This window comes from Euprymna scolopes, chromosome 13 (assembly GCF_053919585.1).
Source record: "Euprymna scolopes isolate OS-2025 chromosome 13, ASM5391958v1, whole genome shotgun sequence".
In the NCBI taxonomy this organism is placed as follows: domain Eukaryota; kingdom Metazoa; phylum Mollusca; class Cephalopoda; order Sepiida; family Sepiolidae; genus Euprymna; species Euprymna scolopes.
This window is the reverse complement of record NC_136494.1, coordinates 104,520,150-104,543,342: the sequence shown is the minus strand read 5'-3', so window position 1 is coordinate 104,543,342 and position 23,193 is coordinate 104,520,150. Positions and strand designations below refer to the sequence as shown.

The following is a 23,193-nucleotide window of genomic DNA, read 5'->3' as shown; positions in this document are numbered from 1 at the left end:
TTGATATTTATATATTGGATGTCACACCCACCAATATGTATGCATTCAAACTTCAACCTCTGAACTGTCATCTAGGTTTCAGCCTCTGTCCCATCGACGAAATGTTGCATCCCTCTGCCTATTCTACAAATACTTTAATGGTGAATGCTCTGACGAACTGCAAGCACTTTTACCTCCTTGACGTGACTACCCCCGACAAACCTGACAAGCAACTAAGTCCCACCCCTTTACAGTAGAGATCCCTAGGTGTAAGAAAGTCTTTTACTCCAATAGTTTCTTCCCCAGAACTGCAAGTCTTTGGAACTCCTTTTCGGGATTCTGCTTTCCCAACTGTACTGATATGCAGAAGTTCAAGTGTATTGTGAACAAACCTCTTTCTACTCATTTCCCTTCATAATGCCACAGCAAATTATGTCCCCGATATTAACCCCCTACTTCAAAGTGGCACTTGCCTTGTTTGGGGTGAAAATTGAATAAAAAAAAAAATAATGAAAGCATAACAGTAAAAATACTTATTAACATGTTTAATCAGACACAAAATGTGAGACATAGAAGGGAGGTAACCCCACCCCTCCCATTAATAAAATGAATAACATTTTCTAATAAGAAATTGGGTTTACAATAACCTGTAGATAATCAGAACAAAACGGTTCTTGCTCAGAATTTCTCTTGTTAAAAAAACAAAAATTTGATAAAATCTTTATAATGTATATATGTGATAAAATAAAATTATAATATTCTAAAAATCGTGTAAATTGATCCAATATTTTTTTATTTTTTTTTAATAAGAAAATCCAATTTTGAGTATTGGAAGAATGATTGTCTTGCTTGCTAGATTGGGGAAAAAATTTTCAAAAACTAGGGAGATAACTCAATAAATTTGCAAGATTTATGCTGTAATACCTTTAAGTTCCTATTAATCTCTTTAAAATATTTTTTTTTTATAAAATAAAACTACTTGATCGATTTAGGTGATTTGTGATATATATAGGGCTATGACAACAGAATATTCTTTTCATTGTTTTGATCTTCAAGTATATATCCGACGCAGTTAATCAACTGAGAACCACATCAATCTATACAAAAGCATATAAGATATCAGCAGATACACACTTGAGAGTAAAAATAATAAAAAGAATATGCTGTTGTCCTAGCCCTAGTGATATATATCACCATTACATCACACAAATTTTTTTCTTTGTTTTTCAGTTATTTTAGACACAAACCAACAAAAAAAATACATTGCTATCTAAATGGGGGCTTCAAATGATCTCTTTTTGATTTAACAAAAAAAAAAAGAAAAAAAACTTGGTAATAACACAACCAATTTCACTATACATTAACTTCGCATGATTCTGGAAATTCCATCTTACTTTCTCTATCAATTTGTATAATTTGTTCATAAAAATATTTCCTTTGAAATATCTTTGAGAGTCAGTACTATAAAAATAATTGTCATTTAAAGCAAAAATTGTTTAAATAAATTGAATATGTCTTATTCAAAATTATGGCAATTTAATTTTTAAAACAAAATTTGTCTTCAGATAAAATGCTTTTCAGCTAAATATTTTTTAAATCAATAAAATGTCACTTTTTGAAATGTATTCAAAACTACTTCTTTTTTTTTTTTTTAGTTGCATAGAAAAATAATTTGATTTTGAAACAATCCATCTTAAAATGAGTAAAATTCTTTTTCTTTTTTTACCTCAGTAATATCATCCATCATCATCATTTTGATTGAATGTTTGTGTATGAGAAATGTTAAGATTTTTTTGCTTAGAATCACTGAGTCACAATTATATAAGGAGTAGTTTCTTAGACTCCACCGCCCTTTTTTTTCTCCACCCAAACATGTCGCTGATCCATGTCACTGCTATTTTACTTTTTTATATTTTTACCTTCCTTCCACAATATTTAATCTGAAGAGTATGAACAAAAGTCTGCTCAGTAGATTAATGTAGTTACAGCATTTTCTCTCATTTTTATCATTTTTCAATTTATTTAAAAAAAAAAAAAAAAAAGTTCTACATGTTCTTATTTGCCTTTAATATGATGAATGTTTTTTTCTTTTTCAGCTGGTAATGAACCTTGTCCACAGCCTCAAACCTCCGAACACTTGGCAGCCATAGAAATAATGAAATTAAAACACATAATAATTTTGCAAAACAAAATCGATCTGGTTAAGGAAAGTCAGGCAAAAGAGCAATATGAGCAAATATTAGCTTTTGTTAAAGGTGAGCTGATCCTTCTCCCTCTTTTTCTCTGTTTATATATATATATATATAACTACTTCATTTATTCACATAAATTTAATATACGAAAGTATAGATTTATGCGTAAACTTTAAGTATTTACTTCAAAAGTGCTCAATACGTAGGTAGAGCTAGTTAGTAATTTATAAAATATATATGGCGATTAAGGCTGACGAATCCTATAGTTGGATGAAACGCAGAATATTCAGTGTAGCTTAATCGCCATATTTTTTTTTTAATTCTATTCATTTTATTCCTACCACCCTCAAAATTTCATAAATATGTAAACAATAATTTAAATATATTTTTTTATGAAAATTGACACATTGATAATATAAACACTACCTACTATTTACAGTATACTCTTACCTTTTAGTATATATAAAAAAAAAATATTTCCGTGTTCGGGTATTGGTATTTAACTCAAACGATAATGTGGCTGAAGCATTAAATATTTGGGCTTTGATTCTAGCTGATGGCACCCAAGTCATTTTTTTTTAATTTTGAAATAAATACAGTATATATAATAGAGAGTTAACAATAAATATGAAATTTGTATGAATTAACATATTTAAGCATATTTTACAACCTGGTAAGGGGGGATACTTCCCGTTATAAATCTAATATATAAAAGGTTATATGTCTGTCTTCCATATTTTCAAACTCTATCTCCTCTGAAACTAAAAGTCGCAGAGCGGCGCTATGGGGCCTCAAATGATTAGATTTTTTACAGACTGTTCTTTTTTGGGTCTTTAGCCAGTTAAAATAGTTTTTAGGGGGGGGGGGCAAAATTGGTCAAAATTGAAAAAAAAAAAATCATTATACATTTTGTACATTCATCTTAGTTTATATTTAATTTCTCATCAGTTCATATGCATTTCACGTTGGTACAGTGGTGACGTCACCAGCTTTGAATGCTACAGTTTTGCTTTTGATTTTAGCTGGTTGTATCCTTATACTTTTTTTTTACTTTTGAAATCACGACTTTATGAGAATATATACAAAATCTGGACAAATTAAAATGTCATATATAAGAGTATTTTATGGCCGGCAAAGACACACACACATAAGCTAGTATAATTTAAATACAATTTCAGGCATATGTCCCCTGCAACTTGCGAGTATATGGCATAATATAGATATCCAGTTTTCATAAACTTTACACATAAAATTAGGTTGTATTTCAGCAATGTGTCAGATGTTGTCTGGTTTATCAACGTAGACATAGGACTTTACATATCTCCAAAGATAATTATTTAATGGGGTTAAATCGCACAAATGAAGTGGCCAGTTGACAGATGCATTTTGTAAAATTATTCGTTCATCAAATGTTTATCTCAGTAAATTGATCATTTGCAAACACTGCTTGTTTCTTTATGATGAATTGCAAACCAAACTGAACTCAAAATAACTTGCTAAATCTGCAATTAAAAAAAACAGTTGGCAATTTAAAGTTAACTGCCTCTAAAAGAAACACCCTATACAATGAAAGAACTGTTCAAAAAAGTAGAAATTATAATATACTTTGTTTCAAAGCACTTGAGATATATATATATATATTCAGAATGTGAGAGATTGTATATAATAAATTCCAGTCAAACAACGTCGCAGCCCACAAGAGCCATGACAGTCAATGAACCGGAAGTCCAAGACTCAAATTTTTGCTCAGTTGGTAGAGTGCTTGCCTTGCATGCAAGAGGCTCGGGTTTCGAATCCTGAGTTCGGATGTGTCTAACTGATGAGCCCAAATGAGGGCGAAACTCGAGTCTTGGACTTTCGGTTTGTTGACTGTCATGGCTCTTGTGGGCTGCGACGTTGTTTGGCTGTGGAATTTATTATATAAATCCAACTTTATTTGGTATTAAATAATCTGAAAAATGTTGATATGCCGTAAAACAGTCAAATGTATTTTTGATAACATGAAATTGACATTTGATATTTCCTGTCATTTATTTCTTTATTTCACCCTTTCTTTCTCATTTTCCAGGCACAATAGCTGAAGGTGCTCCCATTATTCCCGTATCAGCACAGCTGAAATACAATATTGATGTCGTGTGTGAATATATACATAAGAAAATTCCAGTACCAATCAGGGATTTTACGTCAGAACCAAGACTCATTGGTAAGTCAAACAAAATTTATTTTCTTTCTTCCATCAATGTTATTTAATTTCCTTCGTGTTTCTTGTTTTATAAAAACAAATGTTCGCCACTCGTTTCGTTTTCAGAGTAGATGGACAAATATTTCTGCAAATATCATTTTTTATGTTTAAATAAATGACCAAACTGTTACATATTACTTAGTAGATATTGGTGTTATATTGTCAATTAGGTATAATTGACAATATTTGGCCTCTGGATCACAAATTTACACGTCTTAATTAGTTTTAACCATGTGATGATCAGAACAACAGCATATTCTTTTTATTGTTTTGACTCTTGAATGTGTATCCATTGATATCTTATGCTTTTATATAGAGTGATGTGGTTCTCGGTTGATTAACTGTGTCGGATATTTACTCGAGTCAAAACAATGAAAAGAATATAGTGTTGTCATAGCCCTAGTGATGATGTAGAGAGGATTTGAAGTGTTATTGAGGTTACATGTATAAATTCTGAAACAATAGGGCGTTCATTTCATGTGGGAGATTATCTAGTCAAAGTATTTTGTTTTATATGATAAAATGGTCAACTCTGTAATAATTAACGCATTTCACTTATCTGTCCGAAAGAAGAAACCAGCACCTTCTCACGCCCAGACTTTGAAATTAAAGATTGAAATAGTTAAGCAATATGCTAACAACATTGATAAATACTGTTTGAATTATTTTTTAATATTTATTGCAATCAAAAATGAAATCAGAAAAAAAAAAATTTTTTTAATATTATTTACAAAAAATGACTTTTGAATTATTTTTTTAGTTTTTCACCAAGTAAATACAGCTAATTTCAAGCTGTTATTTTTTTCTGTTTTTTGCTCAAGTTTTTTTTTTTTTTTTTTTTTTTTTTTTCTCTTCCATAGTGATCCGATCTTTTGATGTGAACAAACCCGGCTGTGAAGTAAATGAAGTCAAAGGCGGTGTTGCCGGTGGAAGTATTTTAAAAGGCGTTCTTACGGTTGGTCAATTTTTTAATTTTTCTTTTGAATAATGAAATCCATATATTTTTAAAGTTAGACTGATGTGTATCATGTACAAAATATTCAGGTTGTGAAAATAAAAATTAACCCTTTACCATTCAACAAAATTATTTTAAAACAAAATATTCAGTCATAATCTACTTCATACACAAAAAAATTAAATTTTTGTGAGGGAGTTAAATTTAAACCATTAAAGCTTCATGTAAAAATGGTTTTGGCTTATTTTGGCCTTAATTTACAAGTGTTTCTATAGGATGAGGATTGTGGTCTATGAATTTCCATTAATTGCTAAAAAAAATGATTTTCTTTATAAAAATAAAACTACTTGATCAATTTACATGATTTTTGGAATACTTTTTTCATCACACGTACACACATCATATAGATCTCTATAAGGTGAATTCGGGACTAGAATTATTCTTTCTTTCAAAGAAAGTCTGTTATTGGAAATAGGTATTCAGTTTTGACAAACTTTTTTTTTCCCCCCTCAGGTTGGACAGGAGATTGAAGTACGGCCTGGAATTGTCAGTAAAGAGGAAGATGGTCAATTGTCTTGTAAACCCATCCTGTCACGAATCCTCTCGCTTCTTGCTGAACAGAACGATTTACAATATGCCGTTCCTGGAGGATTGATTGGTACGTACTAATTCTTAGTTTTTTCGGTACTTGTATAGTTTAATCAAGACATTCGAAAATGAAAATATCGAAAAAAAGGTTATATTGTATGTATTCGTTATGGAATGAAGTTCTCCGGAAAAAAATTTCACTTAATTTCATAAATAGTTTTTATTTTACAGCGAAAAAATAATGTATGATACTGAGCAAAGGGTTAGCTTTTTAGGAAGAAAAGCTAGTAATAAAGATGGGGAGGGAGTGTTGGCGCTTTAACTGGAGTTATCTCCCCATGGCGTGTTCAACAAATTTCATAATGGCTGATTTCAACGCGCTCTCATAAAAATGTGTTTTTCTGCTGTAAAATAAAAACTACTTGATCAAATTAAATGAAATTTTTTTTTTTTGTCTTTTTTACCATTTGCTTTTAAGAGTGATTTGTGCAAAATTATTAGTGATGATTCTCAGTATCAATCCTATTCGTTTAACCTTGGTTCTATAGTGAAACGAGGTACACAGGGTTGACAACTAGCCTGGGTGCCCAGAGTTGCCCGGGTGTTTGGAGGTGTGTTGAGCAAAAAATTTAACAAAATAAGTGGTAGTAGGCAGGCTCAAACCCGTCCTGTGAAAAAAAAAAAAAGGTGATGTTTGCTGTTGTGTCCATCGCCAAACCGCAAGTGACATAGGTTTAAATTAAGGCTAGGCAATTGAAAAGAGGGGATGACTTGAAAATATTGGTGATAAAAGTGACCCCTCCCTGTAGAAAAGGGGCCAGTTGAGGCTGAAGGAATCAATGTTTTTGGCCAATTTTTCAATATTTGTTGTCCGAAGGTTCGAGCTTCAAAATCATACCAATCTTGTGAAAATCCGTTGCCTCTGTCTAAGTTTTAGGCAGACGTACATTTTAAACAGACAGGTGAGATTTATATTATAGATGTCCTTCATCTGATTATGCACGTGAGATGGACTGATCACATCACCAACTTTAAGGTTATTCGATTGGCTCAGTTATTGATTGAAAATGACAAAGAGATGCCAGACTTTGGAATCTCCTTCCTACTTCCCTAACTCTATCAACCTACAAAAGTTTAAATATAGTGTAAACGTATCTTGTTGCTCAACTCTCCTCAGTCCCTTGCTAGAAACAATCCTAAATAGTAGCCCCTTACGTTCAGGTGGTAATATGCCTTGTTGGCAGTGAAAAAGGGTTATTAAAAAAACAAAACTTATCTGATATGGAAATGGTCTTTGCACTAAGAATTTATGGAATTTGACGGCGGGGGGGTATATTTCAACATCATCTCAGGATACAATGTAACATGTGGACTAGAGGGGTTTACAAAAATGGTACCTAACACGAATTCAATACTTGTAAAAGACAAAAATCATGATTAAGGACTCCCACTTGAGCAATTGGATGATACTAGAAAGTGGCCTTATCGCTCTTGTCTCTGAATCAACTTTATCGTTTGTGGATGGTGCGGTGGCATCAAAGATGTAGAAGAATTGAAAGTCTGTTTGCATCCTCCAAAAATTGCAGGACTTTGTTCCTTTTGTATGATTACTAAGGCTGACTGCAAATTCAGTGAACTTCGGTCATCATGCATTTTCAAAGTCAACAAAAATCGAATTAATAAAATCTAGTAAATAATTGGGAAAATAAATTTTTAAAAATCACAATTATAACCCATTTGAATGAAATACAACTGTTAAAGGAAAAAAAAAATTACAGATAAAAAAAAATAAGCAATCAAATAGCAACAGAATTTCATTGAAACTTCTCGACTAATTACTATTATTAATTTTATTTTATTTCAGACTATTAGTCTCATCTTATCTTTTTATTGGTGCACAACGTTTCGGCCAACTTCCTCTGGCCTTCGTCAGGTGGTAACCGCGACGGATAGGAACTTCGAATCTCCTAACTGCATTCTCAGCCATCACTGCCATCCGTAGTTGTTGTCGTCTCACCACATTTTTGACCAATTACCTCTGGCACGCTTCGGGGCTCGTGGCGCAGTTGATAGAGACGTTGAATCTCTACGGTTCCAGATGAACATTGTCTGAAGATAGCGGTTTCAATCCCACCCAAAGCGTGCCAGAGGTAATTGGTCAAAAATGTGGTGAGACGACAACAACTACGGATGGCAGTGATGGCTGAGAATGCAGTTAGAAGATTCGAAGTTCCTATCCGTCGCGGTTACCACCTGACGAAGGCCAGAGGAAGTTGGCCGAAACGTTGTGCACCAATAAAAAGATAAGATGAGACTAATAGTCCGAAATAAAATAAAATTAACATACAATGCTCATCTCAAAAATAAAAAATTCCAATAAGGAATAATATATATATAATTACTATTACCTCAAATTTCATGATATACAAAATTCACATTAAATAATGAAGATTGCAGCACCTACTTCAACATCACAGAAATAAAAAGTTAAACACAACTATCAAACTAGATGAAATTCAGTACCAGTTCTGAAATACTACAGTACTCCTGATATTTAATGACCTTGTATACAAACAAATTTCTAAAAATTATGGTTTGAATCTATTATCTCAGTTCCCAAACCTATCATTGCTCAGTTTGATACTCAAAATGTTGGTAGCTTTTGCTGATTGTTGTTGAGCATTATTCGTTTTGAATTAATTGAACAATTATTGTTGGCATTTATTTCTCCTATATCTTTTTGGTCCTGGATATGACCTTAAACTATATCCGCTGGTGAGGCCCCAGCTTGTGGGCTTTGGGGAGTGTGGAGCCACCCTTTAATTGCCATTGCTCCCCAGTCCATTCTGACCCAGAGTGGTAGTACCTGTTAGGGTCTCAACTATGGGTTAAATAGAAACTGACTTGAGAAAAACATTAAAAGATTTTTCTTCAAAATCACTGGATTCGGCATGAAGTAAAGGAAAGGGCTGATATGCCATAAACCAAAACCAACCTTTTAATCTTTTTAGTTAGAATTCTTTCTAGAAAGATATTGAGTACTTATGGAAGATACCAAACGAAGGTTGCCAACTTCTCTAAATGAAAATGTTCCTGTAGAGCGAATTAAAATCAAACGTAGTACACCAAGGTTATCAGTCTCTCATTAGCTACTTTGTCATCTCTTTGCTCTTGCTGACAGGAGATGGAGCATGTTCTTTGGCATAGTTAATCATTTTGTGAGCGTAATATCTTTGTTTGATCTGTGGTGTTGTATTCTAATGTTTGATACTTGTAAGAGCTTGCCACAATATCCAGTTTTTTTTTTTTTTTTTTTTTTTTTTTTTTTTTTTTGACAAACCTGATTTTCAACCAAATGATAAACTCTAAAATTATTTTTTCTTCCTTCTTTAAATTTCAGGTGTTGGTACCAAGATGGATCCCACGTTATGTCGTGCTGACAGAATGGTCGGTCATGTCCTTGGAGCTGTTAAAGTACTCCCTGAAATTTACACAGAATTGGAAATTTCCTATTTCTTGTTGAGAAGATTGTTGGGAGTAAAAACGGAAGGAGACAAAAAGGGAGCAAAGGTAAGAATTGTCCAATTCTGAAAAACTTTCCTTTTTTTTTTTTTCTCCCCTTATGAAGAAAGTAGTAGTAGTATTTGACCAGTAGCTGGAGAGAGAAAGGAAGATACAGCCAATGAAAAAAGGAGTAATTTTAAAAAGGAAAAAAAAAATTATGTAAATAAGACTTTGAAAGATGTAAGAACTTAGATTAATTGATTCTATTTCTTAAAAAGAAAAAAAGTATTATTGATTTGTTAAAAATTTATTTTAAAAATTCAAATTTTTTTTTGTTAACCTTTTCTAATATGGATGAAATTTTCTATTTTGGCCCTTTTTATATCTGAGATTCCTCTTGGCATTTAAAACAATCACTGGAGCTGACCGTTGTTCGTCAACTTAAATTTTCTTATTAAATAACTAAATTAGAAATGAATGATTTTTAATGTTTGAGATTCTCATTCCAGTTATATTTATTTTGAAGCCAAAAATTTTGGCTTTGTGTAGTCTTTTTTCTAATTATGGTACACACGTCTTTATTTTAGATTAAATGTACAACTGTAATTGAAGGGAGTTTAATTGCCTTGATTGTTTCTTTTTTTTATTTATTTTATATTTTTTATTTTAAAGGTGCAAAAACTTGCCAAAAATGAGACTTTGATGGTCAACATTGGTTCCTTATCCACTGGTGGCCGTGTGTTGGCAGTGAGGGCCGATTTGGCTAAAATTGTGCTTACTTCACCAGTTTGCACTGAAATTGGAGAGAAAATTGCTCTTAGCCGAAGAGTTGAGAAACATTGGCGGTAAGTGTTGAACTACAAAAAGAAGTACTTGTCCAGAATATCCCCCCCGCCGTTAATCTATTTAAACAGATTAATATGATGCCTTCAAATTTTTAATTGCATTGGGGGAGGGGGGGGTCAGGTAATCTTAAGACAAAACTAACGTGATGTTCCTACAAACATTTAAGAAAATTGGATTTTCTTTTCACTTTTTAATTATGAAATACTCTAATAACCTTGATCTTATGAAACCAATCTAATTTCACTTGGATTAAAAGAAAAATCTGGGCTTTTCCACATTTTCGTATGTTTAAATAGTTCAAATGGCTTGGTGTAATTTACAAAGGTCATTCCAAAAGTAAGGCCTTATATTTTTTTTTTTTTTTTTTTTTTAACTCAAAAATTAAAACATTGAATAGCTAAAAGATCGGAATGGTAGCATTTAAAATGAATTTGTGTCAGCCTTTTTTTTTTTTATGTCTCAGTTGTAAAAATCTAGAGCATGCTTTGTCACTCACATCGATCACCACAAACCAGATATAGTGATTTGGGACAGAGCAAACAAAAAAGCGACCATAATAGAGGTCAGTGTACCCAATGATACAGGGCTTAACAGAGTTGAGAGGGAAAAGATTACAAAGTATCAAGGACTTATGTATGATATGAAACGAAATTGGAAATTAAAAGACGTTTCAATTATACCAGTCATCATAGGTGCAACTGGGCTTATGAAAAAGAACTTTAAAAAGTACATAGCAAGCATACCCGGTGAACCAAGTGCAAGTGAAATACAAACGATTGCACTGAAAGGGACGGCTAGAATCCTGAAAAGATCTCTTGGTTGGACTCACTAAAATAGGGGTAAATGTCAGACATCTGGTTGGATGTCCCATCCCCTAGAAGAAAAAGTTTAAGAAAAATAAAAAAAAAAAGTGAAATCGACAAACTCATCTAACTGTATTGACATCAACTACATCGGCTTTGTAAACATTCAACGGGTGCCTGTGAATCGGTTGTTTTTTTTCTAGAAGGCATTATTTTTGAAACGTCCCTTATATTTCACTTTGTTTTCCAGAAACTTCCTTTCCACCATGAAAAAACAAAAATAAAGAAAAATCTGTATGATGTATGTACTTGTGACAAAATCTCTCGCACACAACCAAAATCACATAAATTAATCAAGTAGATATTTTGAATTTTTTCCAATGCTCCGTCCCCCTTCTGTTTTTTCCAATATTCTGTTCTTTTAGACTATTTTCAAAATGGCATCGCAAGATCGCTGCTTGAAGTTTAGTGATATAATTTTCTTATCTATTATAATAGTCGTATTCCTGTCTGTCTATTTGTTTACAATTTGCTTAATATATATAATGTATAAGGTAGTGTTTCAAATTCATTTTCATACTGAAAACTGACCTTTTATACACTTTTTTTTTTTCCAGTATGATTTCTATATCTTCTCTCAATTTAACATAGGATATTGTGTGTGTATCTTAAATAGTATGACTAAACCCTTCGCCTGGCAATGTGGGTAGTTAAAAAGAGACAAAAAAACTATCAATTTACAATATTTTCTTTCTATCATGTGTACATATATCATACAAATTTTTTTTTTTTTTTTTTGTATTTGGAGGGAATTCTGAATAAGCATTAAATAAAACAATTGTTTTTACATTATCATGTTTTTGTTTAAATAGATGCACTTAAACTGAAATATCTTATTTCTCTTTGAATTTAGGTTGATTGGATGGGGCCAAATTCGTCGTGGTCTTACCGTTAAGCCTTTGGGTCCTGATGAATAATTTTCATTGAACGTGTAATGAAAAAATACAAAAATAAAAACCTTATGAGTAAGCAACTTAGCCTGTCGATCATTCGAAGATGAAAACAAGATCATCGTGCCAGCCTGACTGATATGAACAAAAGCAAGTGCATATGAGTGTGCATCTGTAATATAATGCAGTTACGGAAATCAGTTGCCTCGATCGTAAGATGTTTCAGGACATCCTTTTCACTGCATGCAAAAACCAAATGACTTGTGGACAGTTTGCATCGACAACAAAATAAGATTTCAATAAATGAATATTTCTTGGAAACATTTTCTATTTAGTCCAGATTCTTTTATTGCTCTGAGTTGATAAATCAGCTGTTCTGTTCCAGAATTCAACTTAATAAAAATAAATCTGTACAATCTACATCCCTATCAAAGAATGAAGATGTCATATTCCAAAAATCACATTAAATGATTTTTAACTTAGAAAATTAAATTTTATGAGTAAACAAAAAGGGCAGTCTTCTGTTACCATCTTGAAAACAAAAAACAGGGGCAGATAATTTCACAATAATTCAAACTTGTAAGATCAGCTTTGTAATGCTAACGATTTCACGTTAATTGCTTAAAATCGTTTAAAAATGGTTTTCCTTATAAAAAAAAAAAAAACTTTATCATTTCTGTGATTTTTGGAATATATTTTCATTCCATGACAAGTATGTATGCCATTTTTTTTTTTTTTTTTTTTTTCAATTAGGATGAATTTTGGGCTTGCATCAATCTTTATGAATTACTTTTCAACACTCTCCAGAAGAGGGGAGAAGAATATCCATAGTGTCTTTATCGCAGAGATTTTGCATGTTTCCTCAGGCTGCTAAGAAAGGATTGTTGCTCAGTTGATTATATTTCTTCTAGCTAAAACCACTATCCGGTTGTGCTTGAGCATATCTGTTGTTGATTAAAACAAAAATCTTCAAGGGAATGCTTACCTAACAGATTTGTTGGAGGGCATCTCTTGTTTCCTTATAAAACCATACACGTCTCTTGACAATCACGAATTCCAATGCTTGGCTTTCTTCATCTTATTCTAGTTGTCCTCCTTTTTTTTTTTTGGAGGACTGCACTAGTTAATAAGTTAGATAAAAAGAAATACAAACTTCACAAGAGAAAACACAACTCTGACATATTGGGTATAAATCAGTTGTTGCTGTGATAAAGGATCTCAAACATTGTTGACAGTTGTATATTGATGCATCTTTATCGGTTCATCTCCTTATTTGCTAAGTTCTGATTGATCTACACAAACATATCAACTAAATATATAGAGTCAGGACAAGAAATCTTAAGCAAGTGGAAAATGACCCTCCCTCTTGGCCACTCCCAACTGACTACTCATCCTATTTCCAATCATGTGCATGGTGAATCATTTCCTCCCATTGTCTGAGGGTGGGGTTGGGGGGGGGGGCAGTCCATAGTATCATATCCTGATCCACATCTTAACCAAAAACACTTCCTAAAAATCATGCAATAGGTACTGAGTGACAAAACTTTGAGCATGTCGACATTCCAAAAACAAGTCCCAAGAATGCACCTAAGAATTATTAAACATTCTTATGGACACACGAAAAAAAAAAAAAAAAAAAAATTTTATATTATTTTATACAATGTTTCTTATAAGACTTAATGAAACAGAAAATATATATCAAGAACTAAAATCCCCAAGTTTGTTTGCTTGTGTTGCACGTTCACTACACAGGCTGTGATCGTTCCACTTGTGTCTATCTCAAGAGTTAAGGCTTGCTCCAGTTCATACTGCAACAGAATTCTTATCCCAAGCAAAACCACAAATCTACTTAACTACCAAGAGGGGACTGCCTGGCTTTGCCCAGTCGTAAAATATGCTTAAATATATATTAATTTGTCCAGATGTTGTATATATTATAGAGCCTTGATTTCAAAAGTAAATAAAAAAAATATTGGGGTGTCATCAGCTAGAATCGAAACAGAAAACAAAACTAGCACTCAACGTGATACGCATGTAAGATGATTAAAAATGAACTATGATAAAACGATTTTTTTTTTTTTTTTTTTCGATTTTGACCCCTTAAAAAGTATTTTAACTGGGCAAAGATCCATAAACCAATGGCCCGTAAAAAATAATCATTTGAGGCCTCTAGCGCAGCTTTTGGTTCCAGAAGAGATAGACAGACATATACAGCCTTTTAGATTAAGAAATATTTATTTTGGGAGGAGATTACAAGTGGCACTCATTTTATTAGGTTGAATGGCAGACTTAAAGAGAGATTTTTTATTCTAGCCAACTGAAAAAATAAAAAATAAAGTCCAACCCGACACAGACATTTTGTTCCTGAAGGCCACCAAAAACCAATTGACCGCCTTCCCCTTGGAAGGCTGGCTCTGACTCCCTTCTCATCTCCTCAAATCTTTTCACCTTGAAGGATTCTGGCTTTTGTTATTGGTCACCATTTGACCACCCAGAAGTTTACTTGAGATATCTACTAGATAGTCTTTATTCAATGGAATTTATTTGCAGATAATCTTGGACATAACTTTTTTTTTTTTTTAAGTAGGTCTGTCTCAGCATAATCCCCTCATTCAATGAGATTTTATTTTTAAATAATGGAAATATCTATGGGAGTATGTCCGTTTTTCTTTGGTGAGGGCTTTAATTTTACATGCATAACAGATTATTAACAACAGGGTATTTTTGTTCAAAAAGAGGTGCTATTTTCCAAATTATTTTAAATTGAATTTCTCCAGTATTTTATTTACTAAAGTATTTAACTCCAATTTTTTTTTATGAAAGACAACATTGAACCCATCATGAGTATCCCCTTTTTTCTTTAAGATGGAATTAGTTTTATATACATGGAGTCACACTGTCTCATGCACCAAATTTGTAAAACAAGTGTTTTGTTTCTTGTCCAGAATTCTTCCAAAATCAAAATATGTATGTATCCATTAAGAAATGAAAATATTTAAAAAAAAAACTAATAAGAAAGGAAAACTTATTAAAAAATATGCATGTTTATTCTTTAAATTTATTTTTCTGCAAAGAGAAATGGGAAATAATTTATTCATTTGGGGCTGACAAAATGTTAGATGGAGACCATTTGTAAAATATGGATGTGAGTTTTATGATCCAATGGAAGAAAAGGAATGAGTTCGTTTTTGTTATTCACACAACCAAAGTTGCCATTCTGCCTTGACAATTGTAGTTTGGCGGAGAGACACAAAGGCAGGCGTTGTTGGTTCTTACTATGGCTGGAATGCAACAGCTATCCAACTCTTCCAAAACAAATTTTACTCCACACAAGCAGCAAAGCATTTCTTAACTGCATCTCTGGAAAATAGAAAAAAATATATAAAGAGTATGTTGTAGTTTGCTTAAAGCATTGTTTATTTACTGTAAATGGTATATTTGAAGAAATATACCATTTACAGTCAGGTAAATAAATATTTATTGAAAATTATTGAACCCTTTGAATTATTATTTATTTGTTTCTAGCGACTAAATAATTCCTGCATTGACACACCTTCAAACACACCTTTAATACAAAAATACATAGTAAAAGTTGGACAATTTTCCAAGAAGATCCTTTGAATTAAAAGTAGCCATTTTAAATTTAATATCTCATTCGTATCATTTAGATTATATGGACTACTGTTCTCATCTTGAATGTTATTTTCACGTTTTAGTCAATGTAACCTCTGACCTTCTTCAGGTCCTCTGTATATCACCTGCACTGAGGATTTACCTTCAATTCTCAATGCAGGTGATATTCAGAATACAAGTTTGTGTTTCTTAGGGTTACGGTGTAACTCAGAATACAAGTTTGAGTTACTTAAGACTTCTACCTGGTCATGGCTGATGGAATGAGAGTATGCTACCTTCGTGGATTAAATAAAATGTTCCGTTTGAAATTCTGTGCAGATTTTTGCATTCAACAAAAACATTCTGAAGTTTGACAAGATACACTTCAAGGTCAGAAGTTACATTGTTCGAAAGCATGTGAAAATAACTCAAGATGAGAACAGTAGTTTGAATAATCCAAATACAAATTACCAATCTTCATCTCAGAAAATAATTTTCAAATTTGAATTTTTGTTGGATACAAAAAGAAAGATAAAGCTTTCCATTAAATAATGTCAGTGAACGGATTCCATTTAAATTGAATATTTGGGTATTTTTCACTGTAGTTAACAGAACAAAACAAAGGTAAAAAAAAAATATATATATATATATATATATATATATACAACAAATAAATGTTATCAAAGACAAGAGAAGTTACTCTTCTACTTATCTGGATAAGTTGTTTTTGTGTTTTAACATTTTTAGAGCATTTGGTTAAACAACATGACTGCTATACATACAAACCCTTAATGATCCCTTAAAAAAAAAAAATACTGATAGAACATTATATTCTTGCATGATTGGTGACATTTACGGAATGTATTTCTACAAACATTATTAAAAAGGTGTTATCTTCCAAAGAATTTAAAATTCAAATAAAAAATAAAATTTTTAAATCTTGATTGCCAAAGCTTCTAATTTTTAGTTATTTTAATATTTCTAACTTATCAATACTTTTGGGTGAACCACATTTCTTAATGTACTAGATATTAAAAACAGGCAAAAATTATAGCCTGTTGATTAAAAATGAGTGCTATATACCAAATTGATGGTTGAACATGGTTAATTTTATGCCCAATTTTGCATTAAATATTAATCTGTAACTGCATCGAACTGATAGCATAATACTTAGTTCGCTGAACCTCCATGATCCATACAAAATTTCAGCCAGATTGACTTTCAAAAAAAAGTGAAATGGACAGACAGACCAAGAGAAATCTATACTCCTATAAATTCGTTTTTCTTTTGTGCGTATTGATATTCATATTAAAAACCCTATTTTCTATTTATTTAAAAAGAAAATACAATTTTCTTATATATGGGTTGTGGAAATGCATTCACTAGACAAAAGATCTAGCTAATTTGCATATTCTTTTAAACATTCATTTTAATTAATTCCCTATTAGTTTTTTCGGTTTTCTTATGGGATGATCGTCTTTAGTTAACTATTACGTGTAATTATACTCATGCAGATATTCTACTTGATTTATACTTGCATAATATTTGTGTAAAAAGCTTACAGTGAGCATAAAATTGTTTCCATATATATTTATGTATACGTATATATTTTTGTTTACCCTATTAGTCTATCTATCTATATATCTATAAAAGTGAACGTGTCTGTCTGTGTACATTTCCCTACGCAATAACTGTCAATTTTAAGTCTACAGACTCAAAATTTCATATACAGGATACTGAGATTTGGGAAAATCTTTGATCGGTTTTCGGCCAGAAATTTGGCTGTTAAGAGGTCAAAGTTCAACGATTTGACTTTTGAGAACTCTACCAAACTCCGACAATTTTGGGTCTAAACACTTGAAATTTTAGATATAGGTTCCTTGGACATGGATCTAACTTAATAACTTGATTTGAGCCCAAAACAATAAATGTAAAGGGGTCAAAGTTAAAAAAATTTGACCGCTTTTTTTTTTTTTTTTTGCTCAACATACACTTCCAAACATCCGGGCAATGCCAGGCTGAAATGCTATTATTAGATATATATAATCTACAATCTCACAGAATATATAATATGAATATACCAATCAAATTCAATTAAGTATTTCATCAGATAAACTTAATTTAACTTAGTGTTTATTTATATATAAGGGCAAAAATGTTTACCTTGCAAATGGTATGTAAGATAATGAATACCACGTGAGGGCCAAGAATTGAAGAATGCAGCACAAAAGAGCCAAGCCAGAGTTTTTTATCTGTAATAAAAAAAATAAATAAATAAAAAAGTCAATAAATATAGATGAGGACAATAAAAAAAAAAATGGTTCTTGTCCCAAATTCCCCCTTATATTAAAAAACAAATGTAGGAAAATCTTTGAAGTAAGTATCCATGACGAAACAAAAATATATTCTAAAATTTATATAAATTGATCAAATAGTTTGATTTTTACAAAGATAATTTTTAACCGATTAATGGGAATTCGTAGGTATTACAACATACATCTTGTGAGCTTGAATTACAGAGTCATTTCTGTTTTTGTTAGATTGTTTTCAAAATGGCAGACAAGGCAGCTGCTCTTCTGTTATTCATAAAATTTGATGTTTTTTTTTTTTTTTAATCTAAAAAAACATGATCGATTTACGTAAATTTGTAATATATTTTTGTTTTGTAATGGGTATATATATTAGACAAATTTTTCTTTATATTTGTTCTTAATATAAGGGGGAATTCTGGACATGAGCACCCCCCTCCCCTATTTTTTCAGGGGGGTGGGTTGTAGAAAATTAATAAAACTGAATTCGTTTCAGTAAATCATTTTCTTTATTCTAACTTTTGATGAATGTGAGTCAAGACCTTAATAGAAAATTCATGAAAAACTTTATTATTTAGATCTTTTATATAAGATAAAACATTTTAATAAATCATTTATTAAAAGTTATTTTATAAAATAGCCTCACTTGATAGTTCTAGAGTTATATTTAATGTAATGTACTTTTCTACTACATCATTTTTTTTTTTAATTGGCAGTTTGATCTGCCATCATCCAAGTATGACAAAAAGTTTAAATTAATTGGAAAAAGCAATACTCACTGCAAAAGCAGAAATAAGAGTCAATATAAACATCACCTGAAAAAAGACAAAAAAATAATTAAAATAATAAAAAATAATTAATTTATTTTAAAAAATCTGTCAAAATAGGCAAATTTTATTTAAATGTATTAATACAAAAAATATATATATATATATATATATATATATATATATAAATTTGATATAGTTACAGTCAAATTTGTATAAGAAAAACTTGCATAGAGTTAACTATATGAATCTCTTCCAAATTGTCATGAGGAAGCTCAATATTCATTATACAAAAAATAAAGCCTGATAACTTTTCAAAGATTAAAAATAAAATTTAAATAAAGTTTTGAAATCAAAAGTCTCAGAAAATGTGAAGCTTTCGATATAAGAAGCTCTTCGATCAAAACTGACTTTGAAATTATGGCATGGAGGTTTTTACAAGATAATCTTTTTTTATTTAACTTGATGAACCATACAATTCAGATTTCTCAAATATGCTAATGTTTTAAGGTGGTTTCTTTTGCTGCCTCTTTGCTAATTTATGTATTTCATTGCATGGCATATAGACAATGTTATTTTTTGAGGAGGAGAAATTTGGAAATTTTTCTTTAAAAAAGTGTTATTTCTGGAGTTTCTGCTGACTCGTTAAATTTCCTTTTGAAATCTACATAAAAAAATACTTTTTCTGGGATTTTCATTTTCAAAACTTTATTGAAATGTTATTTTAAATTTTTGAATACATTTTGACTATAGAAAGTAATATTTGATAGCTTTTGTAAAGAACCTTGGCCTTTTTTCTTTCCTTTTATATTAGTTTCCACTTCTTTCTCTCACTCCCTAATTTAGTTAGGAGTTTTTATTTACTCCTGATAATTATTTATAATAAACTTCTCTCTATGCAGTCGTAGTTGTTTGTACACATTATGTTTTAATGAATAAAGAAATAAAATGGAAAACTCGAACTAAATCAATGGATAAACAGTAGCAGTTCATGGTTCGAAGGTATTGGTGATTAGGAAGACTGCACTTTTGATCCAAATTCTGGAGAGCTTTTTATTCTTTTACATCTCACTTCAGAATTTGTGGAAGTTTATAGACATTTATAAGCAAAATATTAACATTACTGTTACGTTCAAAAGGTGTAACAATTAAAAATATGGACGATATGAAATATAGTTTTCGGAAAATGATATTTTCCTTTATTTTCAACAATAACAAAATAAACAAATAAGGTTGATCACCAATATTTACAACAATAACAAAACAAACGAAGAAAAAAAGTCGGTTAACAGAGATAGTTATTTTGGATTACTACAATCAAATACAAAGGAAAAGACGGCTTGTTGAGATTCGAAGTCGAAAACTAGGACGAGGAAGTGGAGGGTTATGAGGGTAAGGGAGGTAGTCAAAATTAAGAACTGCTAACAAGCCAATCTTCGAGTTGCTATTCACTCTATTTACAATGAAATTCAATGACAATAAAATTTCTTTGTTTTTTTTTTCTTTCAAAAGTTTGGTCAATGAGAATATTTCAAAATTGTATTTACAACTAGTCCAGAGGGCATTTTCTGCAACTTTCTGTGAATTGAAGGGATGAATTTTTCTTTTTTGGATTATTTCGGCTGGACTTATCCAGGAATCATAGACCAGGGTTATCTTAATGGGTCCAAGCTGATAACTGATCTGTTTCCCTCTCCACTTTTATTTATATGGCATCTTAACCCATTCTAGATTATTGCAGAACCCTCTGGGGCTTTCTAGATACTTCTAAAAACTTCTAATCCTTCTAAACTTTCTATTACTATACTCTGACCTTTCTTGTGAATTAAAAACTTTTGAGATTTGATCATTAGGGCTGCCTAGAATACGTTAGCACACATTTTAAACCGTTTTATTAATGTTTTTATTATTATTTTATAGAAATGCTCCCTCGTAACAATTACAAAAATTGCAGATTGGTGGTGATTAACATAATGAATAAAGACTGAAATCTTGGACGTTTTTGATGTTGCTATAGGATTTTGGATTCCGCCAATAGTTTGATAATTCTATACAGGTCAAGGATACTTTTTTAAAACTAGTCCTATTGGTTTGTACAGAGATAATTGTATGATTATAAGAGGTAGTTTTAGAGAAATCATATATAGGGAACAGCCAAAATTAGGTCTAACCATTCATTGTAGTAGTACTTAATAGAAAATTAGCCAGCTTTCTAGATGTTATTTCAATTCAGACAAATACGTAGGAGCCTTACATTAAGAAGAATGTTAACCCACTATATATATATATATATATATATATATATAAACAAACAGGGTGACCCAAAAGAAAAAGGTCATTCAATTGTTTTTCTGAGCATTTTACAGTCAATGAAGAAAAAAAAAAGGCCAAAGACCCTAGTATCTAGATGTGATGTTTTGAATATAATAAACTAGTTGTGAGCAAGGTTTCATTTCATTCGGACAAAACACTAAGAAACGGGGCCTAATTATAGTTGGGGCCCGTTTTTTTTTTTGGGGGGGGGGGGTCACCATATATATATATACATACATACACAACCAAATTCCACTCCCAACTCATTAATAAACCTATTCCCTTTATTGAATGCAGGCTTACCAGAAATTCAGCTAATGAAACCATACTTAATAAATTAAAAAAATGTAAACACAGATCTAATGCACATAGCAGTATTGTAATTAAATGCAATAGGTCATCAAACATAATAAAAATACGATTATTTTATTCACTCAGCTATATAATTAAATGAAAATTAAAATAGGAAGGATATTTCTAAATCGCCTAAAAATCAACATTTTCTCCTTCAGTAGCTTTCTGGATATCATCTTTAATAGACACTAAAACTAAGCTGCAGTTATACAGAAAACATCAGACATTAATAAAAAATAAAAATATAAATAAATAAATAAATTTAAAAAATGCAATTGTGAAAAAACAAACAATTTTGCAGAATAATTTCTTAACAGATAGATTCAGATACTATGCCTTTTCTAAATTTCCTATGCCATTTTGATTAACAAGTAGTTTTTAGCTTGGCTGTATAAATGATGTTTAAGGATAGAGTTGTAGGATTAAAGGGTTAAAACCAGCAGAATGTAAGAATGAAAGTTAGAAAAGATAACTGAATGGCGAGTGATGTCATAGAAAGGAAGTTTTTTTTTTTTTTTAAGTAAGAAGTTACTTACCAACAAGAGGTAAGTAGATAGAAATAGCTAGGATTCTCTCTCCGTCTTTCTCCCCTTGCATGAACATAATTCGAAACCACAATAAATTAACCATCTGTTTAACATAAAAATTGTTTGCAGTTTTCCTTTTTTATTGAAGAGAAGGTGTCTTTAATTTGAGTTGAGTTTTTCAACCCAGCAGTCATCATTAGATGGACAACAGTGGCCAACAGCATAAAGGAATGACCAGAAGAGGAGACCAAAACATGAAGACTGAAAATCCATTATAAAACTAAAATAGCTGATGCATAATAGTAGAGGGTGGGAATTAATCAAAAGTAAAAATTAATTTGAAATGAAATCAAATTGATGAGGAGAAAAATGAAAGAATTATAAAAATAAAAGATGAAATTTGCTTACAAAGACCAAAACTGTTGCTATCACGCGGGTCTTGGCAAACATTTTCTTTATTTGATTCACTGGTCCCATCAAAAAGCAAGTGCTGAAAAAGAAAATTGTTTTTAGTAAATTTGACAAAAAAATTTAGAAAAAAAAAAAAAAATCCAATTTTTTATAGAGTTTAAAAAAAAAAAAAATCAGATAACGCATGAAGCCACTTGATGTAAGGCGCTATAAAAAAAAAAAAATTCAAGGTCAAAAACTACCAAACAAATGTTATGACATTTCTGAATTTTTTAAATGAGGATTGATTATTCGTATTATTTGGATTTATCAGACTACTGTTCTTATTTTGAGTGTGATTTTCACAACATTTCGGCCAATGTAACCTCCGACCTTCTTCAGTCCGCAAGGACTCATGGCACAGTGGTTAGAGTACATGGAAAAATCAATCGTAAAAAGTGATATTCTCCTTAAGGTTGAAGGTTCAATCCTTAGTGTGGGCGACGGAAAAATACAACTGCAAATTACTTAGGACCTCTATTTAGTCATGGCTGACGGAACAAAAGCATGCTACCCCAGTGAAGTAAATAAAGGGTTCCACTCAAAATTCCATTCAAATTCTCGAGTTCGACAGAAATATTCCAGAGTTCGACAAGATACACCTGAAGAAGGTCGGAGGTTACATTGAATGAAGCGTAGTAAAAATCACTCCAGATGAGGACAGTAGTTTGATGAATACAAATAAATGTTATATAGATAGATTCCAACCCAATTCTTTTCATTTTGTCAGAAATATCTCATGGAATGTGAAGATAAAATAAGGAAATCCAGTTATGAGGCAGCTGAAAGTAAACCCAAGGTT

At 31.2% G+C, this 23,193-nt stretch overlaps 2 protein-coding genes across 5 annotated transcripts in view; one reads left to right on the top strand and one right to left on the bottom strand.

Annotated features, from left to right (window-relative positions):
• Positions 1 to 12,385, top strand: part of LOC145292137 (eukaryotic translation initiation factor 2 subunit 3, Y-linked-like) — a 33,754-nt gene extending 21,369 nt beyond the window's left edge. Inside the window, exons 7-13 of the mRNA XM_080138258.1 lie at positions 2,076 to 2,234; positions 4,240 to 4,374; positions 5,274 to 5,368; positions 5,882 to 6,026; positions 9,357 to 9,526; positions 10,133 to 10,305; positions 12,023 to 12,385. Coding sequence (XP_079994384.1) covers positions 2,076 to 2,234; positions 4,240 to 4,374; positions 5,274 to 5,368; positions 5,882 to 6,026; positions 9,357 to 9,526; positions 10,133 to 10,305; positions 12,023 to 12,086 — 941 coding nt within the window. The 3' untranslated portion in view covers positions 12,087 to 12,385. The remainder of the gene's footprint in view (positions 1 to 2,075; positions 2,235 to 4,239; positions 4,375 to 5,273; positions 5,369 to 5,881; positions 6,027 to 9,356; positions 9,527 to 10,132; positions 10,306 to 12,022) is intronic.
• A 2,698-nt stretch (positions 12,386 to 15,083) lies between these two features.
• LOC145292136 (vesicle transport protein SFT2B-like) overlaps positions 15,084 to 23,193 on the bottom strand; it is an 84,450-nt gene continuing 76,340 nt past the window's right edge. For all 4 annotated transcript variants that reach the window (XM_080138255.1, XM_080138253.1, XM_080138256.1 and 1 more), the window contains 4 exons: positions 22,350 to 22,431; positions 18,760 to 18,795; positions 17,835 to 17,923; positions 15,084 to 15,419 (listed from right to left, as the gene is read on the bottom strand). In XM_080138255.1, the coding sequence (XP_079994381.1) occupies positions 15,380 to 15,419; positions 17,835 to 17,923; positions 18,760 to 18,795; positions 22,350 to 22,431 (247 nt within the window). In that variant the 3' untranslated portion in view covers positions 15,084 to 15,379. The remainder of the gene's footprint in view (positions 15,420 to 17,834; positions 17,924 to 18,759; positions 18,796 to 22,349; positions 22,432 to 23,193) is intronic.